Here is a 23,199-nt window from a genome sequence, read left to right on the forward strand (position 1 = left end):
AATGGGGAAGAGGACGGGGACGGGGATAGGGATGGGGATGAGAATGGGGACGGGGACGAGAATGGGGACAGGGACGGGGATAAGGATGGGGATAGGGACGGGGATGGGGATAGGGATGGGGATGAGAATGGGGATGGGGACGAGAATGGGGACAGGGACGGGGATAAGGATGGGGATGGGGATAAGGATGGGGATGGGGATAAGGATGGGGATAGGGACGGGGACGAGAATGGGGATAGGGATGAGAATGGGGATGAGGATGGGGACGGGGACGAGGATGGGGACGGGGATGAGGATGGGGACGTGGACGGGGATGAGGATGAGGATGGGGACGGGGCCGAGGCTGGGCCCTGCGTGCGAGAGCCGCGGGCAAGGCTGGGCCCTTCCCGGGCCCGGGGCCGGCGGGGGCCGGGCTCTGTGAGCACCGGGGCCGGGCTGTGCTGGGCCGAGCCGTCCCGCGGCGCTGAGCGGGCCCCGGGGCGGTGCCGGCCGAGGCGGGGCGGCCGCGGTTTCGCTTTCGCTTCCCGGCGGCGGCGGCGGCGGGGCCGAGCGGGGCGCAGGTAGCGAGGCCGCCTGGGCCGGGCCGCGGGGCCGGGGCTGGGCGGGCGGGGCCCGGGGCTCGGCGGGGCCTCGGCCGGGGGCTCCGGGGCGGGTGAGGGCCCGGCGCGGCGAGGGGAGGCCCGGCCCGGCGGGGCGGGGGGGGACGGGGGGCTGCTGCCGGCGCTCCCGGGCGGCCCGGCCCGGCTCGGCGTGGGGCCCGGCTGCCCGTGGGGCCCGGCTCGGCGTGGGGCCCGGCTCGGCGTGGGGCCCGGCTGCCCGTGGGGCCCGGCTGCCCGCCGCCTCTCCGCGCAGGCATGGCGGGCCGCACGGTGCGGGTCGGGGGCTTCCCCGCCGACCTGCCTCCCGACAGGGTGGCCGACAAGCTGACCATCCATTTCCTGCGCTCCCGCAACGGCGGCGGGGAGATCAGCGACGTCCAGGTGCTGGGCGGCCCCCAGGCCTGCGCCCTCATCACCTTCGAGGCGCTGGAAGGTAACGGCCGCGAAGGGCCACGCTCGCCGCCGTGGCCGTGGCCGTGGCCGTGGCCGTGGGCTCTGCCCGCTCCGAGCAGGCAGCCAGCCCCGGCCTCCCCTGCCCTCCTGCCCCGCGCGCTCAGGGCAGGGACGGGGCTGCTGCTGCTGCTGCTCCCCGGCGCGGGGCTGGGCTGACGCGGGCGGCCGCTGGCTTTTCCCACCCAGTGGCCCAGCGGATCCTGAAGGCGAAGAATCACGTGCTGTCGATCGGAGGGAAGAAATACCCGCTGGAAGTGACGGCGCACGTCGCGGAGCTGAGCCCCGATGAGGTAGCGAGGAGCAGGCGGCTACTGCCCACGCGGCCGTGACAGCCCAGCTGCCGCCCCGGGCCGGCTCCGTGCCTGGCAGACACGCTCGGGAAGGGAGACCTCGTTCTCTCCTTTAATCTTAATTAGACTTAAAGCAAATCCATTTTTATTCATATTCAAATGAGGAATTATTGGGTTTTTTCTCTGTGCTAATAACACAGGGACAGCCAGGCAGGCTGTGCGCTCGCTTGTTTGGTATTTGTGCCTGTCAAAGCAAGGAGGAATAGTCAGACTGGCGGGAAGGTTTCCCATCTGGTGACACACGGGGGACCTTGTTAATGCCTCTGCCATGTCATTAGCTGGACACGCACAGTGTATTTTTCCTCTCTCTTTCTCCAGAGAGCTTAGGAGACAGACATGCTGCTGTCTAGGAGGTTATGGCAGTAGCCACTTCTCATATTTTCGTGTCTGAGCACTGAAAACAAGGGCGTGGGAGTTAGCCTGGCATTGCAGACCTTTCTGCAAGCCTGTGGTGCCAGGGCTGCTTGAAGGTCTGCAGCTGAAGCTCTGGGAGGGCAAGAGGGCAACCGCATTTCAGCTGCAGAAGGGATAGTGGATTTCCTGGGTTTGGGCTGCTTGCAGAGCTCCCATTGTGTAGAAGTGGGTCCGCATCTCTGTGCGATTTGCCCCTCGCATTCCTTGTTTGCAGAAAGCTTTTGACTACGGGTACAAGGTCCCAGAGCTGCTTGGGCTGGCTGGGTCTTTCAGTCCTGCCTGTTGTTATGCTCCCATCTCATTTGAAAGCAGGTGGCCCGTCATGTCATCTCTTCTGTCATAATAACGCAGGGGCTGTGGCAAGTGTCAGGGGCATTTGCCTCCCCCTGTGCCTTGGAGGGGGGTTATTTTTGGTCCTTGTTCTCTCACTCCCTTGCTATCTGCTTGCAGATCTTCATACGCGCTTGCATGATAGTTGACTATGGCAAGCTTCCTACTGGCAAAACCCTCCTGAGGAGCCTGCATAAAGGCTACAGCAACGTGCAGCTCAGCTTCGACGCCAAGAACACACACTGCATAGTCAAGGGACCATTCACTGAGCTGCAGGCCTTCAGCAGAGACCTGCTGGGCAGCCTGAACCTCAAGAGCCAACCCGCTGGAGAGCTCCTCCTGCTGGGTTCCAGCCATGTGGCCAAAGGGACCAGAATGCATGATCACCAGCAAGTGCCTGGCTCTGCTGAGTCAGCACCAGAGACAGCAAAGCTGCCGAATTGGGACCAAATTCATGCACCTACCGAAAAGGTGTGTGAAAAGGCAGCTAAAGTCCCATCACCTCGGGGCCCAGTGGATGGGGAAGCTGTGGAAGAGCTGGAGGACTTTTCCCTAGTGATGGACTCAGACATTTACTTGTACATGCAGAGGTTCTGTGCTGCCAAGTACCAAGGTGTGCTACGCCAGCATCATGTGGATGTGGTCGATGTTAGCAGCGATGGCATCGCCATGCTGTACCTCCAACCATCCGCAGGTACGTCTGGGGATATGGACGCCTTGCGGCAGGCCCGGCTGGCCCTGCAGCAGCTTTACCAGCAGCTGGAGGTGAGCTTGCGCAAGGAGAAGATCACCAAAGGAGGACTGGCTATGGACAGCCAGGCACTCAGGGCTCTGACACACGAGCTGCAGAAATTGTATCCCCAGTTGCTCTGCCACGAGGATGAGAAGCAGCTTTATCTTATTGGAAACCTTGTTGATGTCTCCCAAGCCAAGCAGTACCTTCAGGATTTCAGCACCAGAAGAGGTGCTGCACACTCAGCTGGCACGCTCAGCAGCTCCCTGCCCTCCCACCCAGAAACCTCCCGCACCACAGAGGCTGCACTGCACAAGCCCAAAGCACCCGCGGACACCTCAGCCTCAAGGCTCAGCCCAGGCAGGCTGGAGCTGAAAGGTGAGCTCAAGCTAGCTGCCAACTTCAGCACTCTGAAAGCCGACACGTCGCAGGCCAGCCGGGGCCCCTTGCTGAATCAGGACTCTCCACTGGTGGGACAAGCGCAGCTTTCTGGAAAGCACTTACCAGGGAGGGATGCTCTAGGTCCAAGTGACCCAACAGCAGTGACCCAGCAGTACCAGCCTCACGTCTGTACAACAGATGTGGTTTTGGGGTCAGCAGCAGAGTCTCAGCAGAAGGACCCCAAAGAATGGGACCACGTGAAAGGAGGTGCCAGGCTTACAAGACACAAGGCTCTGTACCCCTTTGGGGGCAAAGAAAACAGCACTTCGCAGCATCCCGGGGACTCTAAAGGCTCAGGTCCCATCAAGCACCCCCCCGTCGCTAGCATGTCTAGTACCTTTGACATGACAAGGACCTCGTCTGCTTTAGACTCTAAACCTTCTGAATCCAGGCCTCTGCTGCGACGTTCCAACAGCTTCTCCCTGCCGAGGTCAAAGGAAAGCGACAAGCCCCGAGACACCGGCGGGGCAGGCAGCGGAGGCGGTAGGGTGAGTGAAGAAATGAGCCTGGATGCTCTGCAGTGGTCTTACCTGAAAGATGTTTGCCACTCCGCTATTGAAGAACTGTGCAGGGATGGAGGTGTGCAGATCTCGGAGCATTGTACCGGGGACTGCACTGTGCTGACGCTACGGGCGGCGGACAGGAGCAAGCTTTTCCATGCTAAATGGAAGGTGGAAGCTCTTGTGCAGAAGTGTCCTGACCTCGTGTGTCAGAGTATGAGCTACTCGGAGCTCGCTGTAGATGGTCCGGATGACAGTGCCCTGAGTGAACTGTGCAGCCTCTTGCGAGGAAAATCCCTCCAGGTTGGACTCAGCAAAGACAAGTACAAGCTCTATCTTGCCTGCCCCAAGGAGATGCTGCCAGGAGTGACCGAGGCCTTCCACGTGTTTTCTTCCAGAAGGCTCCGTGCCCTGAAGTCTTCATCCTTGTCTCCAGGACCAGAGAGTACAGGGCACTCAAGTGTCATCCAGCCGAGCAGGAGCCAGGACGCGGTGCTGGGTGCAACCCTTTCCAGCAGCCTAGAGTCCCTACAGATGGGTCTGCAGCACCTGAACATTAGTGATAAAGCAGAGCATGCAGATGTGCTCAGGGCTTCCCAGCTGCCAGAGGCTGAGGAAAAGAAGTCCTTCAGTCCTTGGAGGTTCCAGCAGGCCCTGGGGCAGGAGGACGCCAATGACCATGTTGATGCTGGGGCTGTGCAAGGAGGAAGCAGCCTTCTCAGCCCTAGTGCAGTGGATAAGCCAAGTCCTGCTGGTCTGAGGGAGTCCCAGGAACAGCCGAAGACAAAACTGTCTGTGGGGGAGCCTGACATTGCACGGCTAAAGCAGGTTTTGCCAGACAGATTCCAGTTTGCAAGAGACAAGAGCAGAGGAGGCCACAATGAAGCGACGGAACAGCTGCGGTCACCGGTTCCTGCGGCAGACGATGCTCCTCACTCCCTGCCCACCTGGCTGTACAGGGCGATGGCTGCCGAGCTGCCTGAGGCTGCAGCCGAACAGTCGCCTGCAGCAGAGCCTGGGGGCCAGGAACGGGCCCTGCTCCCAACGGGCAGGAGCAACGTGCAGGAGGAGCCTGACCTCTCGTCACAGCAGATGAGAGGCCCGAGCCTTGGACAGGAAAGCGGCAAGACCCCTCTGGGCCAGTGTGATGCTTGCCAGGGCTCAGGTGTGACTTGCCAGGCCCCCTGCGGTCACGCTTTGTGCAGGACGTGTTTTGCAGCAGACAGTACGCAGCCAGCTTGCTGCAGCTCCTCCTCGGTTGCCCCGAGCCACAAAATCTCGGGGACGTTCAAGATCTCCTCCCTGTCTCAGAGTCTGCCTGGCTACTATCGAGACCTAACTCTCCAGGTTACCTACAACATCCCTGATGGCGTGCAAGGGGTAGGTACCCACCACGGGGGCTTCCCCATCCCGCTGCGGGACAAGCAGTGGCCTCTGTCAGTGGGGCTGGGGGTGGGGGGAGTGTGGGGGGCAGCTACTGCTCCATGCCCCACATGCAAAGCAGGGGAGGGAGTGCCCCGTGGAAGGCAAAAAGCCCCACACCAGGTTTGGGAGCAGCTTCCTGCTTTTGAGGAGTGTGTGACCTTTGGTTTTAGTGCAAAGTGACTAGCAGCCCATGGGGGCTGCAGTCATTAGTGTATTTTCAGGCTGGACAGAATCTCAGAAGCCAGCTGGGAGGCACAGCACTCAGGTTGTTGTTTAAAATGCTTTCTTCCTGTTCTAAGGTTGGTGACCCCCACCCAGGACGGCCTTACAAAGGTGGGGAATTCCATGCCTTCCTGCCTGCCAACAGGGAAGGGCAGAAGACAGCAATGCTGCTGAAGAAGGCATTTGAGCAGGGGCTGACATTCCAGATCAAGTCCTGCAATGGAGAGGAAAGAGTGACATGGGGCCTTATTCCACACAAAACCTCCTGGGGTGGAGGCAAAGCCAGGTATGGCCCAGCTCATCCCAAGCTTCCAGGTGTGGGGTTTTTTTTCTTTAGCAATCGAGGGAGGAGAACCATGGGCTCCAGCTCAACACATCCTGGCATGGGTGGCTCTTCCAGGCTCCCACAACAGCAGAGCTGGTGCCTCCCTTTGCTTCAGCGGTGGTGTGGCAGACCAGCCCTTGCACCCTCCGCCTGGAGCTAAAGCCCTTGTCCATCCTACACCCCATGGACAATAATTCTGGGCTCTTTAGAGGGGCCTAAAAGATTTAGCTTTCCCGGCTTTTCCCGTGACAGCGCTCTGCAGCAAGCTCTGGGTGCAAGCTCTGCCTGCGGGCAGCAGCAGCTCCGCTCCCAGGGAGCAGGACTTCCACCCTCAGCCCCCATTGAAGGAATGGGGCGAAAAATAAACTGCTGCTCCCCTCAGTGGTTTTAACACCGTCAGCAGGATTTACAGCACTTCCCTCTCTGCCCCACAGGACCGGTTATCCAGATGCTCACTATCTTCGTGAGGTTTGCATAGTACTGAAGAAACTGGGCATCTCGTGAGACTCCCTGCCTGAGCAGCCACAGCCCGTGCCTTCGCTTCACCTTCCTTTCCAGCTGATGAAACTGCAGCTTAACACAGCGCAGGAAAAAGCAGGTGTTTGTCTAAGGAGCTCCTGTGTCCCCAGAGGTAGCCAGAAATCTGCACGTTAGCGACAGCAGCACCTCCATCCCCGCCCGCAAGCCTCAGCGTGGATCGGAGCTTCCCTCAAACTCCAGCTCCTGGATGCATGTCCTCAGCAGGCAGTTAGGCAGCGTGTTTCAACGCCAGCTCCAGGCTGAGCCCTGGCGTGGCTTTCAGCAGCATAACCCAGACCTGAGCAGGAGCCTGCATGTAGTCCAGCCCCCCTCTTCTGGAAGGTTCTTTCACCACCGGCCGCTACAGGCAGGTTCCAGCTCCACCCGTGCCAGAGCTGAGCTGTCATTAATTTCAGCTGTTCGCGCAGACATTTCAGTCCTCCAGCAGACAGCCCCAAGCTACAGCCCCTCCCCAGCACCTGCTCTGGGGCCAGCAGGCAACCTGATTGCTCTCCTGGGGAAAGCATTAACAGCTTTCAGGGCCCAGGACAGCTGCCTCCCATGAGAATGCACAGGCATGGACAGTCTCTAAGCAGAGAAACACAAATAAACAAGATTTATTCCCACATTTTTAGTAGCGGTTCTTCACGCCTTGTCTTACCATCACCCCAGGCACCCATTTCAATCTCAGCCGGCTCTAGAGACACCCAGACACAGAGGGAAGTGCCAGCTAAGGGCTCTGCAAACAAAAATCACCATAGCTGTCCTCCAGAACAGGGCGTTAGAAGATCAAGGCAACAATTAACAGTTGTCCTTGAGAGCAGAGGCATCTTCTCACCCAGGGAGGGTTAGAATTTATAAACTGAATGCGTCCACCCACTGACTGCCTAGAGGAGCAATAAAAGTGCCCCAGAGGCTGAGCTGGGGGCAGAGGGCTCATTTCAGCAGCAAACTGAGCAGCATACCACTGAGGGTTTTGTTATGCTTTTAATTAACATTTGAAACACATAAGGCATATGGTAACATTAGACAGAAGAGCATTACACATAATAGTCATGTAAACAGCATTGGCACACTTGCTTTCTGTCCAACTTGGTTACACGCACAAAGCAGAATATATTTTTTTAAACAAGGATTTTCCGTGTGTCTGTAGGATGAGTATCACTCATATCACATATCTGCAAATCAACACGACTCGGACAGTACAGACCAGACCATATGTTGTAAGAGGCTCAGACTCTTAATGCATTTCACATCATGCTCATGTACTACTCGCCAGTCACACTTTGCCATCACCAGGGCTTAGCACACAAGAGTGGTTTTTTTACACCTATGATAGCAGCTGTAAGCGGGCCGGGATCCTACACCAATTAAAGCCTGAGGCCCACAGTGCTTCTTACTTCTCCCTGGTCAACCAATTCTAGTTTAATAGAGGTGTCCGAAAATGAAATGTACAGCTAAACTCCTTCCCCTGTCTCCAAGCACTTGGCAGGGGTCATGCTCCCCTGCACAAGCCGAGGCTGCTTCTGCTCCCTTCCCCTTCTGCAGTTAGCACGCAACACAAGTGAGCTCGAGAGAAAACAGAGTCAAAAAACATGACAAAAACCGCCTGGTGATAGCAAAGGAGTGGCGTTTTGTCCAAGACCAGTAGTACCAGTCTGGGAAGGCGACTGCAGTAATGCCACCGGAGCGGCACTGGCACAGGCACCCCTGCGCTGAGCAGCCCCCCACGGCCCGGGGCCGCCTCTCCTCTGCTCACAAACTGCTTACGCTCTCCCCTGGGCCTCACGGCACAACCTTTGGGTCAGACAATCAGTAAAATGAACATTCAATTGCACTTCTGAGAGCTGGAATGGCACACGCAATTTAAGCACAGGAATCTCCCGTTTCCTCAGTAGCACGACTTTGCCCTAAACAGTTAAGCAACATTGAGCGGAATGATTTTTATCCTAGGGTTTTTGGGTTTTTTTGCTTTGGTCCTTAGTATACAAACCTGCTGGTTAACTTTATTGAGTTAAGACACTTGAAGTTGTTTTACATAGGTTCTATACTTATCGGCCCATAAAATGTTTGTCCAGAAAAATCAAAAAGTTAAAAAAAAAAAAAAAACAAAAAACCAACACAAAACCAGAAACCAACCAACCACAACCACCTAGAGCAGAGCCTCCACCAGTGAGGCAGCGAAGGGCAAGGTTACATTTAATGTTGGTCTTTCTGTAGAAAACATTGTTGCTACCAAGGGACACAAAACAGCCTAAGCTCTAACAGATAGGAACTGCTTAGCACTCTTGCCCTGATAAGGGCTTCAGGAATTTGTAGGTAGAAGAACACAAGCAGCCACCCGAGGAGAGTCGGGAGCCGGGATTGTTTCCAGGGAGCCAAGGCTGGGGCAGCAGATAAAGCCTCTCCCGAGGACTGGCCGGAGCCAGGCAGCTGCCCCGGGGGAGACACGGGCTCCACCGTGGCTCTTCTGGACTGGGGAGCACAGGACCACCAGGACGGCCCTGGAAAGGCTGCAACACAGCGAAAGGGAGCGACTTACTCACGGTGAGTCAGACCACACCACCAGCGTTCACAAAACAGAGCTAGCAACAGGTTTTTGGCAGTACTTTGAAAGGCCAGAATGGAAAAGGCTCCAGTGACTTCCTAGTCCTTACAGGCATGTAGAAGAAGGCACTGAGATACTGTTTTCTGTGGCGTACCGCAAGGCAGCGTCAGAGGTGTCCTACGGGAAGCTGCAAGACTCCGCTTGCCGCCTCCGCGCTGCGCCGGGAGGGACAGGCTGCGAGAGCCCCGCGACGCTGCCTGATCCAAGGCCATCCAAGTAAGGCACTGAGCACGCGCTTAGCTGAGAGTAAAGCAAGGAGAGGATGTTACCGTGAAACACAATTTGATAGTTTTCCCCTTTACAAGTGTGCAGAACCTGAGGATGTGCAGGGTTGTGTGCCGTTTGAGCACGCTGCTCTTTCATCAAGGTGAAGTCCAGTTTCTCAGAGGAACAGGTCCAGACTTCCCATTTCAGCAACTTAGACAGTCCTTCTGTTGTCAGACCTGGTAAAGCAGCATTAGACACTGTTGGATTTAATCTAAATTAGCATGACAGGGCAGGTTGAAAGGAGAAGCAGCAAGATTTTGGATTCAGAAAGGTTAAGAGTTGTGCTTGTGAGTTTCATCAGACCATGTTTATGAAGTTCACGTATCAAGTGCGAGAGATGGACCGACAAGGATCTGTGACGGGGCTCCAGCCCTCCTCTGACGTCGTAGAGAATGGGGTTGCTTTAATACTTCAAGTTAGCCAGGGCAAGTCCCCTAAGTGCTGTGCCTACGCATTTCTAAGAAGCAGCAGACCTAGGGACTGGGCCCAAGCACCTGAAATACAAGCTGCACCGATAGACAGGAGCCCCGCTGGAGGCTAGAGCTGGCCGAGGAAGAAGCCACGCTCCTCACCCACGCAGGAACCCCCAGCCCTGCGCAGAGCTTGGCTGCTGTCGAGCGGCGGAGGGGCTTCGCATATGGGGCCCTTCGCCCAGCACGCGCCTTCCCTCCTTGGGGTTTGGTTAAGCAGGACTCCTGGACTCCTAGTAGCAAGGTTTTGCTCCTGGAGCCAGAGCTCTTCCATGACGGGCAGCTCTTCTTGGTGCCCTCAGGTTTACCTTTTCAAATCCAAAATGAAGCCTAAAAGCCCGCAGCACCTACAATCCATGACAAAGCCTCAAAGCAAGCACAAAGAGCACCGCAGTCGCTCAGGGCTGACAACAGGGTCCAGCAGGAAGGGGGGGACACCACCCAGGACATCAAGTGCTCACAGAACTGGGCTTTGACCTCTGCACAGCTACGTTTCCAAATGCCCGGAAGAAAGAAAAGAGGAAGAGAAACTGAGTTCTGGTCTGGGAGGAGCACCCCAGGCAGTTCCCAAACCCTCAGGTGCTGGAAGACAGCCCAAGGGTCCCAAGACTTGCAGTGTCAGGGGAAGAAGAGTCAAGCCCTACCGCAGCACTGAACCACGAGGTGAGAGCTGGTTTGAGCGTCTATCTAACGAGCTGGCTAGAAGAGAATGGAAAGCACAATTTAAACTGCTCAAGATGCCCGAGGGCCAAGAGACTTGACACAGAGCTGGGCAGTTTACCGACTACACTGGTGACTTGGCGACAGCTTTACGGAGTGGCGTGCCACAGGAAGAGCCAGCCCAGGCTGCTGGGAAGCAGCTTACAGGACTGGTTCTTGCAAGCGACTTCCCAAACTGCAACACCTCCCCAGCACGCAGGGCACGGCACAAAGCAAGCATTAACAGGGGCTTATTTTGTTCCCATCTTGCTGAAGTCCGATTCAACACTGCAGCCCTTGGAAATACAAACACGAGGGTGAAGTTTAGCCTTTAACAATACCAGCTTGGAGCCCAACATTAATAAAGCACGGAGCCAACATCAATCGTTCCAGTCATTTGAGACACAGTTGAGTCCTTATGGTCTCTAAAAAAAAAAATCAGACACAGTTTAGATCTCCCTATACAGTTTGGAATCAGAAAATGGACAAGATCAAGTTACCTAATTGAAACTTTTCTTCCGTATTGAGACACAGCCCAGCTCAGCCTGTCAGGTTATTTGCCGACTGCACAGAGAAGTGACTGCAAATTAAATGCAATACGCCATAGACTCCAAAATGCCAGGACAGTTATTTACAAGGCAGACAACATGACTTGTTACTATCTGGCCGGTGTTAGGAGGCCTAGGAAAGCAGAGGGGAAAGAGCGTGGTTAGTGTAAACAGAAGAGTAGCCGGTGCTAGAGTTAAACGAGGCCAGCTGTGCTTTTCCTCTGGCTGTTGAGGAAACATCCTAGGCTTGGCCCATTCTCCTGCCGAACAAGCTTCTCAGAGGTGACGGCGCAAATGCTTCAGCAGGGCTCAGTTTCTGTGGAGATATTTGGCAGTTGCTACAGTATGTTACACCGTGACTTTACAGTGACAGGCTATCCAGTTGTTAATCACCAACCGCCTGGAAGCTTCGGCACTGCCAGAGAAACATAAGCTTAGTTTGGAAATCCAGTAGAGAAAGAAGTGATTAGAAAAAAAATGTACAAATTAAACAGGCTTCAAAACAGAGAGCTAGGGCAGGAGGCATATCTGGCAAAGGGTCAGTCACAACGAGAGCATGCAAACCTCATCTGAACTTTAACCACGATGTTCTTGCACTGGTGAAGATGGAAGCTACTGATCTGTCCATTTCCAGGTCCCAAAGATCAGGGAGATAAACCATGAATTCACAATCTGCACACATCTCTTCTCCTTAGTTCTCTTCTTTTTTGGATTCTTCCTTGGGTGCTTCAGGAACCAGGATGACCTTTCCAACATTCTTCTTCTCTTGCATCTGCCTCATGGCATCTGCCACCTGGAAGCAACAGGAATCTCGTGAGACCCACGCCCCCCGGCAGCGCAGTCGTGCCCTTCCTGGGCCCCTCGGTCCACCCAGACTAGTCCGAGGGCCACACAGCTTTCCCGGCAGTCCAAGCAAGTGCCAAGCATTCGGGCACCTCTGCACACATGCATTTTGGACAGAGCTGGGCAGCTACCCCAGCCTGCCCATAGGAAACCGTCCTCAAGGATTCATACAGACAACCGTAACATACACAAGGATGCTCTGCTAGGCAAACCGTGGAAGAACGAAGTGTGTGTGACCACAGCTTCCTTTCCAATCAGAGGGGAGCACTGCAGAAACGCAGCTAACAGCCAGAGGGACAATGCTTCTACCATCTACACAACCACAGCACAATACATGTGCAGATTTTTATTATTATTACTATTTTTAAGCAAAAGAGCACCTGGGCCAGGCCTGGAATCAACAGTTTTCCTGAAGCATTTGCATCAGACTAGTTCTTGGGTACTAACACCAACTGATCATTACCGAGTCCTTTGCTCCCCTGCAATAAGTCCTACCCCAGCAAAGGATTTCCAAGGGAAGAACCTGACTCTGCCTGGCCACATCGATGCAACAACACCGAGCATAGCAGAGCTGCTGAAAAACCTGCCGCTCTCTTCCAGCATCCTCATTCTGCTTCACTGCCTGGGCTCTTTTTCTCTCCTGGAAGGGCAGCAGCAACCTTCCCAGCTGTCTGCTTAATTGCAGCGTGCAGACTCGGGGCAGCCCCAGTCTGATGCATAACCCAGCCCCTCCACGGGCTGCTGCTGCCCACGGAGCACAGCTGAGCACCTGCCCTATTCCACAGGGACGCTGTCTGGCATTGCCCAGCTCTGTGCACTGGAGCAGAAGAGCCCAGCCACTTTACTCCCCCTTAAGATCTTTAAAGGAAAAAGGCACTGGGTGTCTCGAGAACAGATGGTTATTAAACATTTGCAACAGTTCAGCCCCCATGAACAAGGTGCTCGCGCTGATCCAGAGCTCTCTGTGCAGAAAACAATCGCCCGGTCATTTCTGGGTGCTGCCAGCCTATATGTTAGCTCAGACTCACCTGATCAAAGGGCCATACAGAGTCTATTTTGGGCTTGATTTTGCCTTGACTGTACAGGTTAACCAGCTTGGCTACAACACCTCCGATAAGCTCATGTTCTTCATCCATGTATCCGAGGTGGTAGCCACACACAGCCTTGTTATGGTGTAGCAGCTGCAAGGCATTGATGCTGAACTGGTTCCACCAGGTTTTAGCCATAGCCATGAGGTTCTTCTTCTGCCCAGTGAGCAAGTTGGCTACCCCTAAAAAGAAGGCAAGCCACAGATGAGCTGGAATCGACACAACACGAGAGGCAGCGGGCATCCCATGTAACCGCTCAGACAACAGGCAGGGTGACAGCCGCGCACGGTGACGGTGGCGAGAGCTGCATCACATCAGGATCTGCCCAGTCAACCTTCAATGGAAACAGGTACCTGCCTCAGCCTTGAGTTGTGCAGAATTTGGATTATCAGCCCCCACATATTGCAAAAATACAGAACAACTCCTCTCTCAGGAGGAGAGCAGCAGCGCAGCTAGACTGGAGTGCTGGCAGAGGCAAGAGAGGGTTACAAGTCACACCCAGCCAGGCTGGCAGGACAGCACTCCCCTTCTCCTACAGCCAGGCTTCTTCAGCGGAGCCACACGCTGCAATGGCTGGGACAACAGAAGCAGCACACTGGTGCAAGTGTCTGGAATCCCACTGGGGGTTGTGTGGGGGCTTTGTCTATAGGACAAAAATCACAGTGTTTCGGGGCTGGAGAATGGAGAGATAAGTATTCAGTAGCCTCAAACCTCATCACCCACACATCCTCTAGAAGAAAAGCCAGGCTCTATTAGTGCTGTGCATTAAGTCAGCCTGGACAAAGCAGCTGTGCCAGCGTTCCTCCGTGAGGACATTCCAGCTTCCCCTGCAGGCACTGGCTCGTACTCGAAGAGAGCTCTCACCATGGGAGGGAAGAGCCTTGGAGCCTGTGACCAGGGCTCTCGGCACAAATCTCGCTCCCCTCAGTGCCTCACCCAGGCGAAGCATCCTAAAGACCTTCGTGAAATAACAGAACTACGACACATGCAGCAGTCAGCAACAGCGATGCTCCCTCACAGCTGTGCGTCCAGGCACGGAGCAGCGCAGAGCATTCCCGTGCGGATCCGCACCCGCCCTGCCATCACATGGTCCCTCCTACGCAGGAGCTGGGGTTGGGGCACGCTGCTCACGCTTACCGTAAGTGATGAGTTTGCCCATTGGCTTCAACAGGTTAAATGCTTTGGACGTATCGGATCCTCCCAGGGGGTCCAGGACAATGTCAACACCTAGAGGGAATTGAAAGTAACTAGAAGTTTCTTTGCACTTGAAAGAAATGCGGGACAGGTGTAGGAGTCCTCCACCACACGGTACCTTTGGGAGAGATTTTCCGGACCTCCTCTGCATAATCCATCGTTCTGTAGTCAATGGGGTGAGCGACCCCGCTCTCCTTGAGTGACTCGTGCTTGGAGGCAGATGCTGTGCCAAAAATGGTGACATTTTCTACAGTCTTGCACAGCTGGATGGCAGCAGTTCCCACACCACCTGAAAACCAGCAGTAAGAACGACTTAGAAGGAAACAGCCCCAGCAGTCAGAAAAGCCTCTGGATAGTAAATTATCCCCGCTTGTACCGATCGGACAGCTCTGGGAGGGTGTGGAATAAGGGCTTTGCCCGGGGCAGGCTGATGCCTGCGAGACACGCCGGGGGAGACCGACTCCAGCTTCTGGGAAATGGGTTCAGCATTTGCCGGCGCCCAGGTCAGCATGAAGCCTGCATCTCTGGCAGGCGACGTTTTGTCAGTCCGGCCCCGTTCCGATCACTTCCTCACCCGTGCCACCCATTCAGAAGCTGCTTTTTGAGGCCAGGTGTCTCAGCACGGGCTGGCAAGAACTATTTACCTGCAGCCATGTGGATGAGGACGCTCTGGTTGGGTCTCAGGTTTCCGAAGTCAAACAGGATCATGTAGGCAGTGATGTAGTTGACAAGGAGAGCAGCCGCTTCCTCGAAGCTCATCCCCTCAGGCATCAGGAAAGTCTGACTGGCTGGCACGTTCACGACTTCTTGCCAGAGCCCTGACCTAGCCAGGACCATTACCTTATCACCAACCTAAAAATCAGAGGACGAGGCGGTCTGAAACAAGCCCCAGGCTGGCAGAAGTCATCACGCCCTTGCCCTCCGTACGCCAGCGCCAGGTACACGTGTGCCGCTCTCCGTGCGGAGGTCTGCAGGGACTGCAGCACCCCGGGCTTGGGTGGGAGCCCGCAGCCTGGGCTCCACTCGCCGGGCAAAGCACAGTGCAGCACCTCTCGCCACGGACCTGGGCGCACGCCAGGAGCCTCAAGAGGGACTGCAGGCGCCCCGGGCTCTGGCTTGCGCCCAGCGTGCTGCCTGACTGCCAGCTGCCCAAACCAAGAGAGCCCCAACGAGCTAGGAGGGATGGGGGTCATGTCCTGCCCTCCCGGCCCAAGCTGGGAGCAGGAGTCTGAACACCGTGAAATATTACTGCTGCCCCTTGCAAGGATCATTCTGCCAACAGGCAGGAGGCTTGGGGCAATGCTTAACAGGATCAACCCTGGAAAAAGCATCTCCAACCTTAAGAAAACCTCCCAGGCCTAAGCCTCAGGCTTGAAGTCTGAGGCATCCCCCAAAATCTGCTCATATCCCACTGGGCAAGAAACATCTGCTCGCTGTGCAACGGGAAGGAGACGGCAAAACGCCGAGCGGTCGTATCAGCAAGCAGACAAGAGGCAGAGCCAAGGCAGGAGCAGAAAGGCTCCTTGGTGTGTGGGTTTGGCATTTATACTTGAATAAACCAAGATGTTTTCCTGGAGGGGAGGGAATCATCTTTGACACACTGGGATTTTTTTAAGACACTTTGTTTTGCTAGTTGTGCACCCAAGAATCATCTTAAAGCACCTTCATCGTGGCAGCCCGAAGACCCAAAGGTCTGGGATACGCAGAGCCAACTCCTCTGTGCCCCTGAGCTGCCAGAAATGCAGCAGCCGCGGGCTCGCGGGCCGCAAACCCGGCACCGAGAGCAACCAACCTGCTCGTGGCCACACCTCACCACCCTCCGACGGCTCTGGACAGCTCTGCAGCGGCCGGAGCCGCTTCCTCCCACGTTCGTGCAGTCGAAGAGGTCGGTCACAAACGCGTTCAGAAGCGGCACGGTTGTGCTTTAGCCCAACATCCTACTAGCGCTCGCCACGAACAAGGAAATTTTGTGCATGCAAAGACACCCGGGGGTCCCCAAGGAGCACGCCCGGCTCCAGCTTCTCCCCACGACCGCAGAGCCCACGCCCCCGGCCCTGCGGGCGGGCGGGCAGCCGCGGGCTCCTGCCGTCCCGGGGGCCCGGTCAGCATTTGGCAGGGCCCCCGGGCCCCGGGGGGTTTGGGCAGGGCCGTGCTGCCCGCGCAGCCCCTTTGTCAGGGGGGCTTTGTCTGCAGCCGGGATCACGAAGGCCGCTTCCCGCCGCCCCCTCCCCCCCCGCCCGGGGCCCCCCGGCCCGGGCCGGCGGCGGCGGGGGCGGCGGGGCCCGGGCGGGGCGGGGGCGGCGGCGGGGCCCGGGCGGGGCGGGACCACCGCAGTGCGGCGGGGCCGGGCCGGGCCGTCCCTCACCTGTCGATCGCGGACGCCGTCGCCGAGGGCGCGGACGGTGCCGGCGCACTCCATGCCGGGGCAGACGGGCGGCGGCGGCAGGCGGTCGTACAGCCCCTGCCGCGCCATCAGGTCGGCGAAGTTGAGGCCGCAGGCGCGGACCCGCACCGAGAGCTCTCCGGGCCGCGGGCCGCCGCCGCGCCGCGCCTGCACCTTCACCTTCTCGTAGCCGCCGAAGCCCGTCAGCACCAGCGCCCGGTGCTCGGCTGCCTCCCCGCCGCCCGCCGGCGGCTCGGGGCCGGGGGCCTGCTCGGGGGGCGCGGCGGCGGCCGGGGCCGGCTCGGCGGACATGGCGGAGCGGAGCGGAGCGGCGGCGGCTGCGGGCGCGGGGCGGCGGCGGGCGGGGAAAAGCCGGGGCGCGGGGCGCGGCCGGGGGGGGGGCGGAGCGGGGGCGGGGCGCCGCTGGCCCCCGGGCCGCCTCCCGCCCCCGGCCCCCGCCGCCCCTCCGCGGCCCGGTGTCCCGGGGGAGCCCTCGGCCCGCCCCGCCGGGGCCCGCCGCCCCCGCGCCCTCCCCTAGGGGCCCCCCCCGGCCCCGCCGCCGAGGGGCCGCTTCCCCCGGCAGCTCCGACGCCGGGGCCGGGGAGAAGGGAGCGGAGCGGGGATGTGCCGGGCCGGCCCCCGCCGGGGCGTGCGGAGCCGCGGCGGCCCGGGGTTGATTAATGACAGCTCCCGGGGGCCGCAGCCCTCGGCATCTGCGCTGCGGCTGCAGCTCTGCGGAGCCCTCCCCTCCCTGGCCGCCCTGTGCTGCGCGTAGCCTCTCTCGTCCTCCACGCCACCCTTTTCTTTTCTCTTTTTTTTTTTTTTTCCTTCCCCTGGCTAAATGGTTCCTTTCAAGCAAACAAACCGCTTGCATCTTTTCCGGGGACGCTTTTGAAACGGCTCTTTTGCTGGAGCGTCATCTCCCTGAGTGACTTCTATAATCTATTGCGAGTAACCGATGTCGCTTGCAGGGAGCTTGAATAAACCTCTCTCTGCTCCTAGCCCTGAAATGGCTGCGTGTAGCAAAGACGAGGCATGGACTGGCTCGCAGACAAGAGGGAGGAGTAGAGCTCTAGTCCTGTAACTAAAGACAAATAAATAAGGCAGGATGCATAGATGGATCGATGGATCCAGCCTCTCTTCCTGCTCATGAAGCATCTGCCAGCGGACAGCAGCCCTCTCCATGAATTCTCTGCTCTGTGTCCAGCTCCCGTGTATCGCGCTCGCCATCAAGGCTGCTGATTCAGTGCAGTTTTGCGTGTGAAGAGCGCAGTCGGATCCACGCCTCGCTGGTCCGCTGTCTGGTGAACGCGTCCTCGTCCTTAACGACCTGCAGCCATTGCATTGCTCAAGCACGCAAAGTCAAAGAGCCCCTGAAAAGCATCCACCCCCAAAAAGAAAGCAAAGACCACCTGAAGGATAAGCAAAACGTGTACGGGGGAAGTTTCTGTGTCACTCCAGTGCTCCAGAATTCCCCAGCCAAGCAAAAGCCGGCACAATGCCTGCTTTGGGCAGGGCACTCCCAGCACTGCTGACAGCATTTGATGTAAGGCTCTGGCCGGCCCGCGGATCAGCAAACCCCGGCGTTTCCAGGGGCTTTGTTTGCGACAGCGGTCCCGCTCTTCACGCGAATGCAGTCTGCTGACCGAGGCCAGCAGGAGTTTTGCATGAATGTGGCCTTGTCCTGCAGGGCTGCGCTCCAGGCTGGGCTGGCCCCGGAGCCGTGCAAGCCGGGCGTGCTGGGGCGGCTCAGGAAGTGGAGCACAAAAGCAGGAAAGCAGCCAGGAGGGCAGGGGCCTGGAGCAGGCTGCACATCATCTGGCTCTGCTGTGTGGCATATTTATGGGTGTTTGGATGGCTGCAGTGGGAACAAGGAGGAGGCTCACGTCCCGTCGCATGACAGGACTGCAGTCTGGCTTGGACAGTTACTTTACACCTTTGCTTGCTGTTGCTCAGCTCTGAGAAATACAGATGTGCCTTCCTGATGTCTGGGCATCTCCCACACCCAAATTTAGGAAGAAGCGGTGAAAGCACAACCCTCTGTCCTATTGCTCTTCCTAGGAGCTTTCCTAGCGTTTGTCCTTTCAGTGATTTATTTCACAGTTGTCAGGGCCCTTGTGGTGGATGAAACATGCTGGCCAGGAGGGAGCCCCGAGAGACACCGAGATAAGGGGATGACTTCCAAAGGCTCAGAGCATGGTAGATGAAGGCAGTGGGATTTGGGAGTCAGACTCCTCTTCTGCTAGACCGCTCCAGCGGTACGCAGCTCCAAAGCAGACTAGATAGAGGTATTTTTGCGTAGTGGCAGGTCTGTCCGATTGGGCAGGCTGCTCTTGCTGCCTCTGCCTCTTTTGTGCTCCTGAGTCAATCTGTCCTTACCAGCTCAGTTTAGTACCATTTCCTCTGTAAATCTTACTTTACCCAGTTCAGTTTGTGTTCTGCTGTGGTAGTTTTTCCACTGTATTGAAGATGCAGATTTAAGAGGGGCAGTTCTGGCTAGTGGCTGCTCTGGAGTGCCAGTGTGGGTGAATCGCGGCAGTTTGCGGGGAGCTGCTGGGGGGGTGACAGCACATGTGCTCGGGCCGGGTGTCCGCAGCTGGCACGCTCCGAGCCTGCAGATCTGCGATCCCTGGCACAGCAGGGCGGCCGGCTGCCGCTCACCAGGGATGGGACACTGGCGCGGGCTAGCAAAGGGAAGCGTTAGCCAGAGAAAACAAGTTTTCCCAGTGGAAATGGTGCTCACTCCTCCACCCCATTTTTCAGCAAGCCCTCCAAATGCGGGCTTTCGCTGCACAGGAGCATGCAGGCGAGGCATTGGGGCCTTCTGAATGGCGCTGACTTGTGATTTACAGCCAGAGGTAGGCACAGGCCACCGAGGAAACTGTTCTCATTACGCCTCTCCCAGGTGCTCAGCTTTCCAGTGGCCCTGTGCCTCACCCTGAGCTCCCTGCCCGCTTTTTCGCACCCTCCTGCTGCTGCCCCTGAGCCTCGGACAGCGGGGCGAGGAGGATGCGCCCGCAGCAGGAGCGGTGCCAGCCTGCCCTGCCCGGCTCTTTGTTCCACCTCCCTTTATTTTCACACAGGGCTCTAACAGTCCCCCTCCTCTGCTCTCAAGGACACGGGAACAATGAATGGGCAGGAGATAAGAAAGCCTGGCAGCAGTTTGGCGGTCAGCAGTCAGCTGCCCGTGGGAGCTCGGCCTCGGCCCCAGGGCTCACTCAGGATGGACTTGAGGAGGGCCAGGCCCACAAAAGCCTCCCCTCGCCCAGCAAGGCTGCCTGAGACCCTGCTGGGGGCCAGAGGCTGGCTGCCCGGCCGTGGGGCGTCCCCGCGCCTGGCCGCAGCCAAGCGCTCGGAGCTGAGGTTTCCCACTCCCGCTCAGGCCCTGAGCCGGTGCCGCCATCTCCCTGCTTCTGCTCTGCCGGTGCTGCCCATGCTCCCCGAGCCCCCCTGCTCCCAGGCCACCCCCAGAGCAGCGCAGGGGCTTAGCTCTGGAAGGGGCTGTGGGGCTGCGGTCAGACCCCACGGGGTGCCAGGGCCCAAAGTGACGTTTTCAGGGCTGTGTGTTTTGGCATCCTGGATCTACAGAAAATGTTGACCTCAATCCATCTATCTGGGTTTGTCGGGAACTCGAGAGAGATTCGTCCTGTCTCTAGTCTGCCTTTTCCTCACCTGTGTCTGCAGAGCGCTGGGATGCACACAGAGGTAGACACAGACGAGATCTCCCAGGTTCATCACACGTACCAGGAAAGCTGTGCCTCCTGGATGACACCGTGCCTGTATCACAGTAAATTACATTTAGATTTGACAGGTAGAGCAGCGGGTGGAAGAGAGCTGACACAACCCCTCAGACATACCTGCCACTCGCAGCCACAGCTCCCTGCGCTGCTGTTTTGATCACAGAGACAATGGAGGCGATCGTCAAGTGGTAACCGCTGCTCAGTGAACGGCGGCTCGCTCCTCACCGTGACAGCAGGCTGAAGAAATCCTCCCAGCACAGAGATCATTCCCACAAAGAACACTGCCTCAGCCGGGCTGAGGCTGCTCTACTGTGGTCCTTGGAGAAACCCCAGGAAATGAGAATCCTTCTCCTTAACTTCAACCTTCCACCACAGCATCAGTCATTCACTGACAATTACAGTCCCAAAATTACAGGCTTAGCACATCCACATGCTGTGCACCCATTAGAAGCTGATTATTTGGCCAGTGTGACATGTCTTACCTCGCTGAAAATGCACAAAGTTCCCCTCCGTATGCTCACCGTGGCTTTCAAGGGACTAGGTAACCATACGGCACGCGGGACCGGGCAGCATGGTTTGCGCGTTGCAATGGGGGATGGTTTTCTCTGCACCATGGAAAACTCTGCGGCTGCTCAAGGGCCCCGGTTCCCAGCAAGTCCCCACGCTGCTGCGTGCCGACAGCGCCAGCTGCTCGTCGTTCCCCTGCGTCACCCCAGGCATGTAAGCTGCTTTGCAAGGAAAAGTGAGCGTGGTACTGAAACACAGCAGGGCACGGCAGAGCCCGAGACCCTCACCTGCGCCCAGCCCGGCTGGAGCAGCCCCCGTGGGAAGCTCCATCCCTCAGACCGCAGCAGGGACCTTTCTGCCGGCCTGTGGGATGTGCAATTCATGTTTGAAATTAAATGGAAAAGAAACTGAAGTTTCAAGGGTTTATTTCTGTTCATTCCCTGCCCTTCCCATCTCCACCACTCTCCACAGGAAAACAAATTGCAAAACTGAAAACATTTTGTTTTGATGAGTGATTTCAAACACAAAGGTGGTGGAGATCACTCCTACTGCTGGAGAAACCATCTCCACTGAGCACCACGGAGCGTCCAGCTGGGCTCGCTCCATTACCCCAACAGCCAGTGCTGCATGCTGGAGCCAGAGCTGGAGCTGCAGCCGTGCTGGCGGTGGCCGGCAGCCCCGGCAGAAAGGGCGCGATGGGAATGACCGTGTGTGTGCCGCACTGCTTCCACCCAGAGCAAGGCGACGGGAAGGCCAGCGCAGCGGTGGAAGCTGTATTTCAAGTAGCTGGATCCGGCGTGGGAGGGGATGTGTGCGGCAAGGAGGTTTCCATACCCAAGGGGACAAAATCAGAGAATCGGCCATTTCCCTCCTCCCACCCTGCCCCTCTTTGTGTGCCTTCGGTGCTGCAAGCCCCTGCCCCTCCGAGGAGCCTCTCATCCCCTGCGGGAGAGCGATCAGTCTGCAGCCAACCTGTGGAGTCCCCCAGGCCCCCCCAGGTCTCTCCAGCTGGTGCAGGGCCTGATGAATCCTACGGAGAGGTGTCCTGAGAGAGAGAGGGGAAAAAAGGGAGCTGCTTACCTCCAGAGGAGCGTTACAGAGGCTCCAGATCACTTTCTCAATACAGAGAAATCTGCAGCAGTAATTGAGGTATTGTGCCTCCTCAGCCTGTAACACACGTGCTCCGACTGCAGTCTTTCCAGCAGAAGCCTTGTCAGTCGAATGCCTCCTTGCTTTAATCCCTGAGATTGCTGAAGGATGCTGCTTTCATCTGATAGCATTTATGGACCGTTATAATGAGCTTTGGCTTGCTGAGATAAATTAAATTGCTCACCCAGAGGTGCAAACTTCATTAATGCCAGCAGTGAGTCAGATCAGCGTTATTCTAGCACAGAATGTAAACAGGCTGGACACATGAAAAGGGATTTGGCTGGGATTTTTTTTTTTCTTTCTTTTAACCTTCCTAATTGCTGTTGATTTGTATCTTTTTGCTGCACGTGTTCAAACTCTACTGCTTCTCCACCTCTTCATCTTCTAGGGGAAACCATCAAATACCTTACCATTCGGGACTGAATGATTTAACTGCTGAGTGTTAACAGTTAGCAATACTCTGCAGTTTTGCCTGGCAAGTTTCTAGCTCTTTCACATATTTGACAAGTCCAAAAAGCTACTTAAGACTAGATCTGATGAGAAATTAAAGCATGTCCCTTATTTCTGTCCTGGGTTAGAGGCTTACCAGTAGAAAGAAGATGTTGCAGACCGAGACAAATGGCACAGAAAAGATACGTACAAAGTTAGCAGTGCACGCAGCATGAAAATGCAGAGAAAGTGTCACTGCATAATGTGATGGGCATGAGCTCTGTCTGTGTCCTCAGGGGTGATGCTCACATGCCTCTCATCGGGTATACGCGCACATCTTGCAGGGGTCACGGCCGTACGGCGGAGCGCAGGACGTTCCTCGCTTGCTACGTTCACCTGCTTCATCACATCAAAAATGAGGTCCAGAGCCCGGGACTGGCTGTGGAGGAGCAGACCCCGAGGCTCTGTGCAGGCACAAGAACCAGATGTCACAGTCTCCAGGTTTCAGACTGTGGGTCCTTCGGTAAAGGTTGGTTTCTCCCAGTACATTTCCCTAGGACAGGTCCTGAGGCTGTCTTCTAGTTTCTTTGTACAGGAAATAACACAAATATAACACGATGAAGTTAATTCATAATAGCAATTAAAGTCCCTGAGAGCATGGATCAGCAAGGGAGGATCTAGCCACCGGGGAAGCATTTTCAGGAGCAAATGTGTGGGAGCCATCTGTCGCCTCACCATACGTGGTGATAGTCACAGCATGTCTCTCTCTGCATCCTATTCTGAAAATTTACACTGTGACTGTAGGTTGCCTGACATATTTTGCAAGTGTTGCCTGCCAAAAGGTGCATTGCACCAAATGGGACAGGAGGCTCAGCAGTGACAGTGCCCCAAGCGGCTCTGAGCAAAAGGCTCTCTCCACGCTTTCCCTCCCCGGGGGAAGTCAAATGCGGGTCTTGAGTATTC

The 23,199-nt window shown here is 56.8% G+C and overlaps 2 protein-coding genes across 2 annotated transcripts; one reads left to right on the forward strand and one right to left on the reverse strand.

Moving 5' to 3' along the window:
• Positions 1–854: 854 nt before the first annotated feature.
• On the forward strand, positions 855–7,052 carry LOC142595287 (uncharacterized). Its single transcript, XM_075723028.1, has 5 exons — positions 855–1,032; positions 1,239–1,342; positions 2,267–5,200; positions 5,545–5,753; positions 6,227–7,052. The coding sequence occupies exons 1-5, from the start codon at positions 855–857 to the stop codon at positions 6,294–6,296; spliced, it is 3,495 nt and encodes a 1,164-aa protein (XP_075579143.1). The 3' UTR covers positions 6,297–7,052.
• A 4,440-nt stretch (positions 7,053–11,492) lies between these two features.
• Positions 11,493–16,723, reverse strand: VAT1 (vesicle amine transport 1). The gene is made up of 6 exons (XM_075722910.1): positions 16,394–16,723; positions 14,673–14,880; positions 14,147–14,317; positions 13,972–14,061; positions 12,775–13,016; positions 11,493–11,696 (listed from the first exon to the last, which is right to left on the reverse strand). Exons 1-6 carry the CDS (start codon positions 16,721–16,723, stop codon positions 11,595–11,597), a joined length of 1,143 nt encoding a protein of 380 aa, XP_075579025.1. The 3' UTR covers positions 11,493–11,594.
• Between the last annotated feature and the right edge of the window lie 6,476 nt (positions 16,724–23,199).

The sequence above is a fragment of the Pelecanus crispus genome, chromosome 18, assembly GCF_030463565.1.
Source record: "Pelecanus crispus isolate bPelCri1 chromosome 18, bPelCri1.pri, whole genome shotgun sequence".
Taxonomy (NCBI): domain Eukaryota; kingdom Metazoa; phylum Chordata; class Aves; order Pelecaniformes; family Pelecanidae; genus Pelecanus; species Pelecanus crispus.

Bases quoted from the DNA above. Each gene is read 5' to 3' on its own strand.
- LOC142595287 (XM_075723028.1), top strand. From the start codon at position 855: ATGGCGGGCCGCACGGTGCGGGTCGGGGGCTTCCCCGCCGACCTGCCT. The intron at 1,033-1,238 runs GTAACGGCCGCG...TTTCCCACCCAG, and splicing joins CACCTTCGAGGCGCTGGAAG to TGGCCCAGCGGATCCTGAAG. The intron at 5,754-6,226 runs GTATGGCCCAGC...TCTGCCCCACAG, and splicing joins TGGGGTGGAGGCAAAGCCAG to GACCGGTTATCCAGATGCTC.
- VAT1 (XM_075722910.1), bottom strand. From the start codon at position 16,723: ATGTCCGCCGAGCCGGCCCCGGCCGCCGCCGCGCCCCCCGAGCAGGCC. The intron at 14,318-14,672 runs GTAAATAGTTCT...GCTGGTTTTCAG, and splicing joins CCTCATCCACATGGCTGCAG to GTGGTGTGGGAACTGCTGCC. The intron at 14,062-14,146 runs GTACCGTGTGGT...AATTCCCTCTAG, and splicing joins CCGGAAAATCTCTCCCAAAG to GTGTTGACATTGTCCTGGAC.